This window comes from Arvicola amphibius, unplaced genomic scaffold, assembly GCF_903992535.2.
Source record: "Arvicola amphibius unplaced genomic scaffold, mArvAmp1.2, whole genome shotgun sequence".
In the NCBI taxonomy this organism is placed as follows: domain Eukaryota; kingdom Metazoa; phylum Chordata; class Mammalia; order Rodentia; family Cricetidae; genus Arvicola; species Arvicola amphibius.
Genome location: NW_024582315.1, coordinates 148,399 through 162,799, shown reverse-complemented (window position 1 = coordinate 162,799; position 14,401 = coordinate 148,399). Strand labels below are relative to the sequence as shown.

The 14,401-nt window shown below is 36.4% G+C and overlaps 1 protein-coding gene and 1 pseudogene across 1 annotated transcript in view; both read right to left on the bottom strand.

Annotated features, from left to right (window-relative positions):
* The window catches only part of LOC119805805, a 104,161-nt pseudogene extending 100,871 nt beyond the window's left edge, over positions 1–3,290 (bottom strand).
* Positions 3,291–5,097: 1,807 nt separating this feature from the next.
* Positions 5,098–14,401, bottom strand: part of LOC119805804 (probable ATP-dependent RNA helicase DDX60) — a 93,856-nt gene continuing 84,552 nt past the window's right edge. Inside the window, exons 34-37 of the mRNA XM_038317609.1 lie at positions 13,998–14,140; positions 9,690–9,841; positions 8,149–8,211; positions 5,098–5,197 (exon numbers count right to left, since the gene is read on the bottom strand). Coding sequence (XP_038173537.1) covers positions 5,098–5,197; positions 8,149–8,211; positions 9,690–9,841; positions 13,998–14,140 — 458 coding nt within the window. The remainder of the gene's footprint in view (positions 5,198–8,148; positions 8,212–9,689; positions 9,842–13,997; positions 14,141–14,401) is intronic.

Sequence of the window (14,401 nt, the reverse complement as noted above, 5' to 3'; positions counted from 1 at the left end):
AACAGCAAACACTGAAGAACACGTTTTTATTTCTTTTTTTCTATTTTTTTGGTTTAATTTTTATATTTAAAAATTACCATCTCCTCCCCTCCTTCTCCCCCTTCCCTCCCCTCCCCTCCACCCATACCCCCCCTCCCTCCCTCTCCAGGCCAAGGAGCCATCGGGGTTCCCTACTCTATGTTAAGACCAAGGTCCTCCCATGTTTTTAAAAGGGAACCTCCATCACTGATACTGGATATCTCATTTATTTTTATCTTCGTGTTTTTAAGTCAGCGCCAAAGACCTCAAAGTTGTTTGAGTTGCTTTTTCTGTATGTGTGTGTACAGAGAGAATGAGTAACTATGTGTATGTTATAAAAACTGTATGAGATGAATGTGTATGAGAGAGTGAGTGATAGTGTGTGTGTGTGTGAGAGACAGTGAGTGAATGTATATATTTTTCTCATTGTCTTGAGACAAAGTCTTTCATGGCTATAACAACATACCAACTGGTAAATACTCTTTAACTGTGACAATAAAACAAAAGAAATCATCCAATGAGGAAAAAACAAAAGCAGTTTTTGCTAACACCATCCTTGAAGAATGGGAAACAATTTCTAGAATGAAAAACAAAATGATTATTAGGGAAGTTGAAGCTTCATAATGAAAAGAAAAAGAAATCATTTTTAAAATATTGGTAAAAGTGTACAGGTTTAAACATAGTCGAGTGTTCCTATCTCCCTCTTTAAAATTAAAATTTTAGCTTAGGATACAAAGTGATGGATTTCCTCAGAACATCTTTATAGATACAGGTCATAATAGTTTGTTTTCACTGATACCTACTCTCTCTTAATTTGTGAGGTGAACTAACCGCATGTAGCTTCAAATGAAATTTCTATAATGATTAATGACTTCTTATGTTCATGTTTTAACCCTTATTTAGTTGAGTTTTGACTTTACAAGAAACACCTGTACAGTTTCAAGCTTTTACATGTGAGTGCTGTTTCCTCAATATGTTATAAAGGAGCCAGCTTGCGCGGCAAGCAGTTTACCAACTGAGCCTGATACCAGCTGAATCTCCCAGCCTAGGCTTTTCTCTTTAAGCTTAAAATTGAGTTGGCTAGTTAACATTTTGGATTTCCACATAAATTTTAAGGTTTTTTTTTTTTAGATTTTTGATTGATAAGTTTTACATGTAATCTTTAAATCAATTTACATATTTTAAATAAAACAATTATTCCATCAGCAAATGATACCTTTCTACTCATTTGTATCTATTTCCATCCCTTCTATAGTTTATGTTTTCATCATAGAAATTCATTCCTTCCTTCACTGAATTTATGGCTCATTATTTTAGTTTTTGTGGCTAATGTGAACAGAACGTTGTAGATTTTTTTTTTTTTTTTTGGTTTTTCGAGACAGGGTTTCTCTGCAGCTTTAGAGCCTGTCCTGGAGCTAGCTCTTGTAGACCAGGCTGGTCTCGAACTCACAGAGATCCGCCTGCCTCTGCCTCCCGAGTGCTGGGATTAAAGGTGTTGTAGATTTTTTAAAGTATATCCTTAACATGAAGAAATGCCCTTGAAAGGGGCTGGAGCCATGGCTCAGTGGTTAAAATGACTCGCTACCCTACCAGACAAGCTGGATCTGGGTCCCAAAACCTTCATGGTGGTTCAAAACTGTAACTCTAATCACATGGGGTCACCCTTTCATGGCCTCTGCAGGCACTAGACATACATGTAACACACATTAAAAACTGTCAGGCAGATAATCATACATATAAAATAAAAATAAATATACATTCCTTCCTTCCTTCCTTCCTTCCTTCCTTCCTTCCTTTCTTTTTTTCAAGACAGGGTTTCTCTGTAGCCATGGAACTAGCTTTTGTAGATCAGGTTGGCCTTGAACTCACAGAGAGCCACCTACCTCAGACTTCCGAGTCTGGGATTAAAGGCAATTGCCACCACCGCTCAGTAAAATAAATATACTTTCAGAAAAAGAGAAGTCACTGATATTTTGGGTGTATTTTTTATTTCTTTAATGAACACATAAAGACATACAAGGAATATACTGTAACAATTCACTGCAATGTATCACGATCAGATTGGGGCAACTGGTACAACCAACACCAAATATTTATCATTTCTTTGCAGTAGAGAGCTTTAACATCCTACTTGCTATTTTGAAATATGTAATTAATTGGCATCCCTCAATCATTTCGCTGTGTTATAGAGCATGAGAAGTTATTTCTCCAACAACTGTTCCCTTCTACTTGTCCCATCTTTTTTCTACTCAACACCCTAGACTCTTCCCAGCCTCGAATAACCACTATTTTACTGTTACTTTATTTCCATAACTCTTCCTACTTCTGTGTGCATCGTCTTTCTGTGTGTGTCTTATTCATTTTAACACACTGTCCTCCAGTTTAGTCATATTTCTGCTTTTTAGCCACTGGATAGCACTTTATTACACACACACACACACACACATATACACACACACACACCTGTAACCACTCATTTACCCAACACTTAATTGTACTCTACATTTGGCTTATTGTTAGGAATTCTACACACAGCCTACAGGTACAGATGTCTCTAACTTTCCAGAAGTGGAATCTAGAAATGATATAAGTCTCAATATTTATATCAAGAAACATCCATGTTATTTTTCAAAATAGCTGCATTAATTAACATTTCCAACAAAAATGCACAAGTTCCTTTTTCTCTGAGATGTCTATAGTATTTCATCTTATTTCTGCCATTTTTGGCATAGCCAACTGGGATGATATATTTCAATGTAATTCCAATTTTCATTTCCTTAATTATTACTAGAGTTGAGTAATTTTTCCTGTATCTGTACACATTTGAAAAATGCCTATTGATGTCATTTGTTCATTTTCTGTAATTTTTTGAGGGGTTTTTTTTCTGTTTGAGGATTTTTTTAGTTCCTTGTATATTTTTATTTACCACCCCCACCTTTTCAAATAAATAGTTTACAAGTGTTTTCTTGCTTCTGTAGGTTGTTTACCATGCGGAAAATTAAACTCTGATAAAGTTTAATCTTGTCAACTTCATGTCTTGTTGCTTTTAGAGTAATACCCAAACTTTATTTGCCTAGAACAATGCAGACCCATACTCTGCTTCTGTGGAAAGTGGCTGGTTTGAACTCCATGAAAGAGACAGGAGACAGGGTAAAGCATGTCTACCTTGAACTCACTTTCTCCAATGTAGAACTCACTTAAGTCTGGGACATTTTTCCCTGTGTGAAACTTACCAAGCTTGAGGGATGAGTTTCATGCTCCATTGCTCTCATTGTCTGTTTCTTCTCTTCTTTGGAGTTCAAAGAATCATCATAAACTCTACCTTGTTCTAAGATTCTAGGAAATTATCTTCCCAGTGCATAGGTCTTCTTTGTAGGTCTTCTGAGCTCCACCTTTTTGTTGATGTGTTTCTCCTAAACTCACGCTTAAGAAATGGTTCTTTTGTCAGCCACATGACAATGGGGGCTGAATGAGAAGCCAATGATAATGGCACTGGGATTTGATTTGACTGCATGTACTGGCTTTTTGGGAGCCTAGTCTGTTTGGATACACACCTTCCTAGACCTGGGTGGAGGGGTGAGGGCCTTGGACTTCCCACAGGGCAGGTACCATGACTTCTCTTAGGACAAGAGGGGAAGGGGGAGGCAGGACGGGAGGAGGGGGTGGGAGGGAAAGAGGAGGAGGTTGAAATTTTTAATAAAAATAAAAAACAGAAAAAATATAAAAACATTTATTTGCATATTCCCTAAAAAATTGTTCCTGTTTACTCCTTAGATTTAGCTAAAGACTAAAGAAGCAATACACTCCCACTCCCAGGGGACGCCTTTCAAAGTTGTTACATATAATTCTGTACTTTTAAGAAGATCCCAGATAGCAAAAATGAGCTCACAGCTCTAAAACTCTATAAGCCAGGTTAGATTTTGCATATAGGGTTGGGGGAATCTTTTTTTCCCATCTGGACTCCGAAGTACAAGCATTGAGTTACAGCAAACATGACAATCAATTTCACATTGTGTAACATTGCACTGGGTAGAAATTAGGAGGTGCTAGGCAGGATCCTAAATGCCTCTGTTTACAGCACTGCTATAACATTTAAAGAATGAAAGCAGTTTAGACTGCATCCCACACCACTACGACCAAGGTAGAGATTCCTAACATTGCTCATGTAATGCCACATCATTTTCAGTAATTAGATTTTTTTTACTTCAGGAATAAATGAACCATTACAGTTTTTTTTTAAAAAAAAAAAAAAAACAACAATCTACTTATGGCAACACCAAAATAGCATTGTTCAGTGAGATGCCCGAGTAACAGAAAAAACTCATCCTTTGTCTTGAGGATTCAGTGTTGTAAGTTCGAATTGAAGGTTTCATATATATTCTAGAGTTGAGAATTGAGGCTACAGCCTCAATTACAGAATGACCCTATTTAAATAATTCTACAGAATGAGGAGTACCATGCTAGTGAATTAATAGATTAATAGAAATTAATGTATTTCATACAAATGAAATGAATGGGGTCATTATTTCAACAATTCTGTATATAAAATTAAAATGAAGCAAAACATTAGCAATGTTTCCTTTTAAAGCTTCACAAAAATGGATGAAAACAATTTTTTTACAAGTAGCTTATTTAGTAAGATGTACTATTTCAACAGCTAGCTCTCTAAGCAGCATAATCATTTTATCTTGATTAAGAAGACTATATTACATCTTTAGGATACTGCAATTATTTATTTTCTAGTTTCAATAAACTTTTTACATCTATTAACAGTGAAAATATTTAAATACAATATTTGTTTGTGTCTCACAGAGTATAAAAAACTTCCAACATATATATGCAAATCCTGCATTTTCTCCTCAATAATTTGGAGACATAAGCATTTTTAGTCAATCATTTAAAGAAACCAAGATGTAGGCACACCAAGTGGTACGGCCAAGGCTTCTCAGAGCCAAGTACAAGTTGCTTGTTCATTCCATTTCATTGTGTATGATTTTCTGATCAAGACATAAGAATAAAAATATACAACTTCCAAAGATCCTATGGTGATATTTTAGGTGATTTACATAGTTTTTCTTTTCACACTTTTCCAAACTTCTCAGCAAAAGACTCAGACAATTGTTCAAATGCTAAAACAACGTTGTCGTCTTCATTTTCACACAGTTCACGTAAGGAGACACTGCAAATAGAAGAATACATACATACATATATATATATACCATTAGCCAACTAAGGGTCATGAGTGTTATTTAAAAAGCTATCCTGTAAAGTGATGAAATAGTATTAGCAAATTATAAGGAATACTGATAAAAACAAATTCATTAACCAAATAATATATGTACAAAACAACAAAAGAGAAAGAAATAGGAAAATAAGACAAAATGTTCTGTGAAGTGTCTTTATTGAAAAGGAAAATTGAAAGGCTACCACATTCTATGTCCTTAGATCCTTGCTCCCTTAAATAGTACAACAAAAATTTCTTTTCTTTTCACTCTATATGTTATGGCCATACTTGGTAGAGTTTTTGTTGTTGTTGTTGTTTTCTTGTGCTTTTTGTTTCTGGTACTCCAGAAAATATTGTAATCCACAATAGAGAAGAAAAGCTTCACTTCTTTTTCTACGTAGGTGAGAAAAAAATGAAAGTGGAATGCAGCCAATAGAATAATGTTCCTCATCTAATTCAGATGTCCTCACCTAAATCCCCAGAAACCTGTAATTGTGTTATACTCCATGCCAATGCAGAATGACCTTCACAGATGAAGCCACAGGTGATACTTAATATTGAATGCAGGGGGTTATTCTGGGTCCTCTAGGTGGAGCCAATGGACTTCTCCAAAGTGCTCATGAATGTGAGGAAAGTAAGAAATGATGTCAGAGGAGTGAAATGTGGACACTTGATTTGATACACAGTCTCAGCTCTCTCTACTGACCTCAAAGACATCAGGAAATAGTGAGCAGGTAACCCCTAAAATGATGCAGGCAAGCCCTAAAGGTTGGGAAAGGGCCAAGTATCCAGAAACCCAGTTTTACTCAAGGGAATACACTTTTGACATTTAAATAGGTTTATATCATTACATGACAACTTATTACATCAGCACTAAGAAACTGGTACAAAGGTGTGAAGAAAGGAAGAAGAAACACAGAACTTAAGAGTTCATAGAGAGTAGCCTTGGCTGAGATCAAGCCCAATCTGACATCTTTCTCACTTTTATTGTTTAGTATTTTGCCCCTACTAGAGATCCAGCTTCTCTGGGTCTTTACTCATCAACAAACTGAAATCTTTATCTGTGACATTAATTTACTTCTCCTGAGTTACAGACTAATCACTGTGATGATGTCCTCTGATATCCACAGATATCAACATGGATGATATCCTCTGATATCCACAACATACATAAATTTAACTATTTTTATACTTAACCACAAATGCCACTTTCACAATGTAGTGTGTGTGTGTGTGTGTGTGTGTGTGTGTGTGTGTAAGAGAGACAGAAAGAGACAGATTCATTAACAACAATTTAATTTAATTTAATCCTTGGTCATCTTTAGCCACTATATGAACTTCAGTATCAATGTTTTAATTACAAGTATTTGTAGAGTTAATATCCCGTATCATTACTCTGTTTCCTTAATTCAGACCTTCATTCATTTCTGACAACCCTCACTGTTAAACACTTTGAGGCAATCTGACACATCTCAACCACATAGAAAGACTGTAGATCTATGCCACACTCATATTCACTGTTCTGTGTCCATGATGCTCAAAATATTCAGATATAATTCTAAAATGTAACACTGCATTATCTTCCTGAAACCGACTCAAATTTCTCAGGAACCATAAACGAAACTAGGTTTTTCTTCTATAAGTCTCCTTGTTCATGGTATCTTATCACAGCAACCGAAAAGGAGCTAATACAGGGATTGTATGTGTGGACATATACTTAAGAATCCTTTTACCTCAAATATTTAAAAGTGTCTCAAAACAATAATGCAGACACACTGGTTAGGTGAGTGAATGAATTAATGTCCTTTTTTCAGCCTGGCTTTGGACTCAGCTCTAGTATCTCTGGAGGCTTCTGGGTTGCTTGGAAGATTATGCTTTGGATAACTATGTGCCACTTCACCTAGAGATACTATAGATCAGTGATTCTCAATCTGTAAGTCATGACCCAATTGGGGGTCACATATCAGATATCCTGCATATCAGATATCTACATTATGACTCATAATAGTAGCAAAATTATAGTTATGAATTAGCAATGAAATAATTGTGTGGCTGGGGGTCACCACGGCATGAGAAATTGCAATACAGGGACACAGCATTAGGAAGGTTAAGAACCATTGCTATAGATAAACAAAGCTATTCCCTCTGCTCTTGTATGCCTCAATTTCACACTGTGAATATAAATAATTCATATAAGCCTAATTCAGCTTTGATCAAAAAATAAAACAAATAATTGCTTATTAAGGATGCAATTATGATAAGTTTTATGGTCATTTGAAAAAATAAAGAACCACTGCTAAACTGCTGAAATGCATTTAGATTTAAGGGGTTAGGATGACGTTCATTTAACTAGCTAACATTATATGGCTAATGATGGGATGCTCACACAAAAGTTGACATTCCTTGTGATTAACTGGGCCTTGATGTAGATCAAAACAGGAAGTGACTATGCAATGAAAGTCAGCTAAACGCTGAATATAAATATAGGTTATAGCAAGCTCTAACTCAAGAGCAAGCACATGATATAACCTGGAGACCTGATGGCACCTCAAAACCATTGTGTATTTGACATTATTTTACAATTGGGATCATTGAAAATATTAGGATCTGAGATCAGTAATGCTCTGGAGTAGTTTCCTAACAGTGTATAGTGCCTGAGTCTGAGATTCTCTCTGGATTGATCTTAATCTCCAAAGTAACATGGAATTAATCATATATTACAGATGATAACCAAAAAGTTGTGGGGATGGGTGATTTTATAAACCCTTTAGGAAGTAGAAATTCATGGTACGAAACAAGATTCATGACACATTTACATACCTGTATCATGAAAAAAACCTCAACATTTTCAAATTATTATTAAATTTCTGAAAAATAGGAAAGTAATATTTCAACATATAACATACCTGATAGATTTAATGGTAAGACAAAAATCTTTCAACATCTGGTAAGCTGTCCCATAATGTATCCTAAATAACAGAAAAACTGAAATTAATGATGCAAAATTATTTACTATTATTGCTTAAACCCTTAAATGATGGCTGTCTTATCCATGATCACAGAAGCTGTTTTGTTTTGTCTTGTTGTTTTTAACAATGGGTGGCTCACAATTGGTCAAAGTTCTAAGGACAAGTGACTGCTGAACACTAATACCTATTTGGAACATCTGTGTCACCACAAGGCAGGGCATCACAGAAGAGGAGACAAGAACTAAGGGCTAGATGTGAGCAGAGTGCAGTGAAGTGCCAGCTTCAGGGCATGGTGTGACTCATGACTCACAGCTAAGGTCGCCTGCACAGGGTCTACACAAGATTGGGACCATTAACATCAGGCATGGATGAGAAGTAAGCTCATAGGACAACCAGGGCCCTGTGAGCTGAAGAAGGAAGAATCATTTTTCCTTCAGGATTGTAGTCACTGGTGAGTCCCCTGTGCTCCACACTCATGCAGTTAACCCTGGTAGAACTTGGTGGGTCCCAAAATGAAAGAAAACAAAATTCAAAGACTTAAAATGAGATAATGATTTGCTGGAGTAAAAGGGTACAACTGGGAAGAGATACAAGATGTGGGAGGTAGTGCGGTCATATTGTTTTATATACAATTATAAAATTATCACTGAATAAGTTTGATAAAACAAAAATACTATTTGCTAATGCAGCAACTACTTTATTGACAAGAATAAAACATGACAACCATGTTTCTAAGGACTATCAAAACCTTTTACACCACCTTAATTTAATAAAGATTGCTCAAACTATGTCAAATTATATTTAATTTCTTAGTGTATTTGCCTCTAGATATATGTGTTTAGCACTTGGGCCAATATTTCCCCTATAATGGATATTTTCCTGACTATTTGCCTGAACATGGATATCTAATATACTTGTCATGACTTGAAGTTAACAAAGAGAAGATACCTATTGACCTGGTCAAACCTCACAAGGGATCCTTGCTTACAGCAGTAAAGTGCATATGTGTTAAGTGGCATGTTGTTAAGCTTTCTTTCATGACTGTCCAACTTTTGTGGCCACAACACTGTGTCCACAGCAATTATATAGAGAGTGACCTAAATAATACTTGGTTCTTCTTATACTTATAGAAATGCCTTTCCTGGAAGCTAAAATAACTGTCTCAGAATCAGATTTGAAAACTAGATAATTTATATTCTCTCAAGTCTTAAGTAATACCAGATTGTTACTTGTCATTAAAAAACCAAATTATGCCTAAGTAGAACTGTAATATAAAGATTTATTTTAATATTCACAAAGACACATTTAGAGTATATATTTAGATCAAGTGAGTTGGCCTAAATGCCAAATTTTTGCTGACAAACTAGGAATAAAAATAGTATAAAGTATGCCATCATCTTTGCCATCAGTCTGAAAGTGAAAATCTAATATGCTTGGCAGTACTAATCAATTCTTGAAATTATCAGGAGAGTACATACCCATTGTCCTGTGTTAATGCCTCAAGGGATCCATGCTTATAGAAGTCAAGTGCATATGCATTAAGTGGCAATTTTCTTCCAGTACTATCGAATCTGTGTGGCCACAGCACTGGGGCTTCGATATGATCGATACCAATTGTGTGTAGAATAACCTAAAGAAATAGAATTTTTGAATGGTTATTCACAAGGAGAGAAGACTTTTAACTTAGAACCTGTAGTCATTTCATTTTCATCAATGCTCTTCAAGAACACTCTGTCGGCAGAAGAGCAGCTGCCTTCTGCACACACTGAGCCAGAGCATCCTAGGGCATGGCTTGGCTCCACCTGCAAAGAAGATTGCCCCACAGCATGTCGATGGCAAGACCACCAGTCTTTCTGGAATAGAGCAAGATTAACTGGGAAAGAAAAGATAAATGAAAAACTTTAAAGTCTTAACAATTCTGAGAATAACTTTGCAAATGGGGTTTCACAGAGCAGGAGGCCTGCATGTCATAAGAGAAAATTCAACTAAATATGTATAATGAGCTTCAGAATCAACATCCAGATTAAAACGAGTAGAGAAAAGATATAACAAAAACAATAAAATAAGAGAAAAAAGTAAACAAATTGTTTTCTGTGTCTGTTCATTTTGCAAAATCTCTGCCTCATGTGAAAAACAGTTCTGATATAGTGCTGTAAACTGCAAACTGGCCCAAGAACTTGTAAAAAACTCAAGAGTATAGTTGTTTGCTTTATTTACTCTTTACTCTTTGATTTTGTGGGGCCTGCGACCTAGATCCCAAATAAATCACAAAGACTTATTCTTACTGATGAATGTCTGGCCTTAGCTTGACTTATTTCTAGCCAGCTTTTCTTAACTTAAATTATCCCACATAAAGCCTGAGATCTTTTGCTTCTGGGATTTTAACTTTCTCTATTTCTGTATACCTTTCTTTACTTCTTACTCCATGACTTGCTGTTATTTGGGTGACTACCCCACACACACCTGGAGTCCTTCTGCTTATCCTACTTCTCTATCTTTCTTCCCAGATTTCTCCTCCTATTTATTCTCTATGCCTGGTAGTCCTGCCTATCCCTTTGCTGCACTATTGACTGTCCAGTTCTTTATTAATAAAATCAGGCATTTTAGACAGGCAAAGTAACAGCTTCACAGAGTTAAATAAATGCAACACAAAAGAAGGTAACACATCTTTGCATCATTATACAAAAGTTCTACAGCATAAACAAATACAGCAAATCTTTAACTAATATTCTACAACACTAGCATTGTTTGGGAGTCTTGGGAAACAGACATGAACATTTTAATATTTCTGTTTTTATGGCCCAGAAAATTACACCTAAGAGAAAGGAGCACACTTACAACTAAGAATACCAAACATTAATACTACTCTTTGTATCAACAGAGAATTAAAGACTGACTGAACATTAACAGAAAGCAGAATAATGTATAGTTTTTTTTTTTCAAGACAGGGTTTCTCTGCTGCTTTAGAGCCTCTCCTGGAGCTAGCTCTTGTAGACCAGGCTGGTCTCGAACTCACAGAGATCTGCCTGCCTCTGCCTCCCGAGTGCTGGGATTAAAGGCGTGAACCACTACCGCCCGACAGTAATGTATAGTTTTATATTAGGAAGTATTATCGTGTTTAGAAAATAAATTAGAACTTCATGCCAAAACATGCTGTGGGATAATGTTTTTTACACTGTAAATTTGTTATTTGTATTGGTTAACTAAAATGCTGATTGGCCTGTAGCCACACAGGAAGTATAGATGGGGCAACCAGACTAAGAAACTTCTGTGATGAGGAAAGGCAGAGATGGAGTCATCATCTAGAAAAAAAGGAAGCAAGATGAGAATGCCTTACTGAGAAAAGGTATCAAGCCACATGACTAAACATAGATTTATGATATGGGTTAATTTAAGTTGTAAGAGCTAGTTAGTAATAAGCCTGGACAATAGGCCAAATAGTTTATAACTAATATAAGCCTCTGTGTGTTTATTAGGGACTGAATTGCTATGAGACCAGGTGGGACAGCAACTTATGTCTACAAATGGCACCCAAAGGTTTGGCAAGAATTTTTATGTAAATCTGGAGAAAACTTCAAAAAAAAAAAGGATTCTAGACAGGTAAGAACAAAGTCAAGGACAGCTTTTTAACAACCATCTTTACTCCAGTAGGCTTGGTTTTCTGGCTGTGTTCAGAGGAAGGCTCCCTAAACAAAGGAGATGATATTCAGGGTCATGTCTTGCAAAGAAAAGGGAGGATATGTTATGGGATATTGCTCTTGTACACTGTAAAGATTTGTCACTAATATTGGTTTAATAAAACACTGATTGGCCACTAACCAAGCAGCAAATATAGGCAGGTCAATCAGACAAAAAGAATTCTGGGAAGAGGAAAGGCAGAGATGCAGTCATCATCCGGAAGCAGAGGAAGCAAGATGAGAATGCTACACTGATGTAAGGTACCAAGTCACGTGACTAAACATAGATAAGAATTATGGGTTAATTTAAGTTATAAGAGCTAGTAAGTAATAACTACAAAATCATGGGTGAATCTTACAGACGTAAAAAAACACAAGAAAAGATACTTTCAGGAGAGTACAATTAACTATTCCTTCACTTTTGTAAAATAAAACACAAGCATAAAAATAGTCATTTATAAAATGAATTATTTTCATAAGAATTTGGAAATTTATGCAACTTTAGTGGATCACAAGGAAATGAAATACAGGAGAGGCATGAGTCCTCAGTTCATGTGTATTCCTCTCTTCATAAGCCACCCAGAGATACTAGAATGTAGCATTTAACTAACAAATAATACAAGTAAGTGAAATTTCTAGAGATTGCAACTTACTCACTCTAGTAAAATAAATGTATATAACATGAATTAGGTCAAGCAAAAAGCAGGCTATATTCAAGTAACATGAGTCTAAATATCTATAACAGATGCTTCAAAATGAAGGAAAAAGAAGCAGAAGCTGCTTTCTAGAACTCTGTGGGCAGTGAGGGTGAGTGGGAACCCTCATGGGAACTCAGGCATGCACCTAAGTCTCTTCTAATTGATGCTGATGAAGGAGAGAGGGAATGAGTTCATGCATGCACCTTCTAATACATGCTGACACTGCAGCAACAAGACTCAGACTTTCTAGCTAATTATTATTGTATAAACACCCATCTAAATTTTCATGGAAATCCTACATGGAAAAAAGGAAGTAAATGTGGTTGCTACATTTCATAAATTGAGTTAATTACATAATAAACAGAGAGCAGAATTATTTTGCTATTGTCTTCTCCCTTCTCCTCTTCTTCCTCCATTCCCTTCTCATCTGAAACAGGAAGGCACTATAACCTTGATGTGGGATTCCCCTCTGTATTTTGTGAATATGATTAGTTAATAAAGAAAGCTGGTTTGAGCCTATGGCAGAGTAGAGCAGAAGTAGGTGGGGAAGACAAAACTGAATGCTGGGAGAAAGAAGAGCAGAGTCAGAGAGAAGCCATGTAGCCCACCAGAGACAGATGCTGGGCACTTTACCTGGTAAGCTACAGTCATGTGACAATCCACAGATTAATGGAGATGGGATAAATTAGTATATAAGAGTTAGCCAATAAGAAGCTAGGGCTAATGGGCCAAACAGTGATTTAATTAATATAGTTTATGTGAGGTTATTTTGGTTCTGGGCAGTGGGAACTAACAAACAGCTCTCTCCTTCTACAAAGTCTTGCCTGAAACTCATTATGTAATAGTCAAATATGTAGCAGTCCTCCTGTCTCAGCATCCCCAGTTAAGCTGATCATCCCTAGTTATGTGATGGGCATGAGCCATCACATCCATCTTGGGAAAGGAAATGATAATGCTTAAAAATTATTATTGCTTTTTCAACAAATATAACTACTAATCTCTTGTACATCTAACCAGTTTTTTATAGTCATCCATACAAAATAAAGAAGTCACAACTCCTAAAAATTATTTTCCTTAAAATTTTTTTCTTGATATGCTATGGCTGGCTGATATTTATGGGAGGCCCGCACTTTTCTGGAAAAAAAAGGTGGGATGGATGGCCAGCAGGAGAGAGGGAATGGTAGGAGATGAACTAGCAGGAGAGGAGGGAGGAAAACAAAACTGTGATCTGTGATTGACCTTAGAAAACTAATTAATAAATGAAAACAGTTTTCATATAATGGAAAGTGTCATGTTTTATCATGTGTATACTTGTATTCCACAGCCTTGACAGAAGTCTGTTACAGTATACCACTCAGACTAGAGCAAACGCTCCTGAGAGACTGATTAATGAACATCACTCTTTACTTACGTTATCTGAAACTCCTGGACGAAGCAAATCCACATCAGAGTTTCCAGACAGACAAACAAATGGTGAAACTGCCATCCTTCCTTCCCTGCAGCTCATCAGGTGAGACACAAGTGGTGAGTCTTCATGTTTCTTACCTGTGAATTCTGACCAGAACAGGCTGAGATAGATCTCTTTTTGTTCTGCCTTTAGTTTTTGTATTTAGACCATGATGGGGATACCCACAGAAACAGCAGACCTGAGCAAGTGGGAGCTCACTGACTCTGGACTGAGAGCAAAGAAACCTGAATAAGACCAAACTAGGCCCCCTGAAGTGGGTGCCAGTTGTGTGGGTTGGGCAGTATGTGGGGCCACTAGCAGTGGGACTTGAACTCTCAGGAACCCATTCCCAATCATGGGATGCTTTG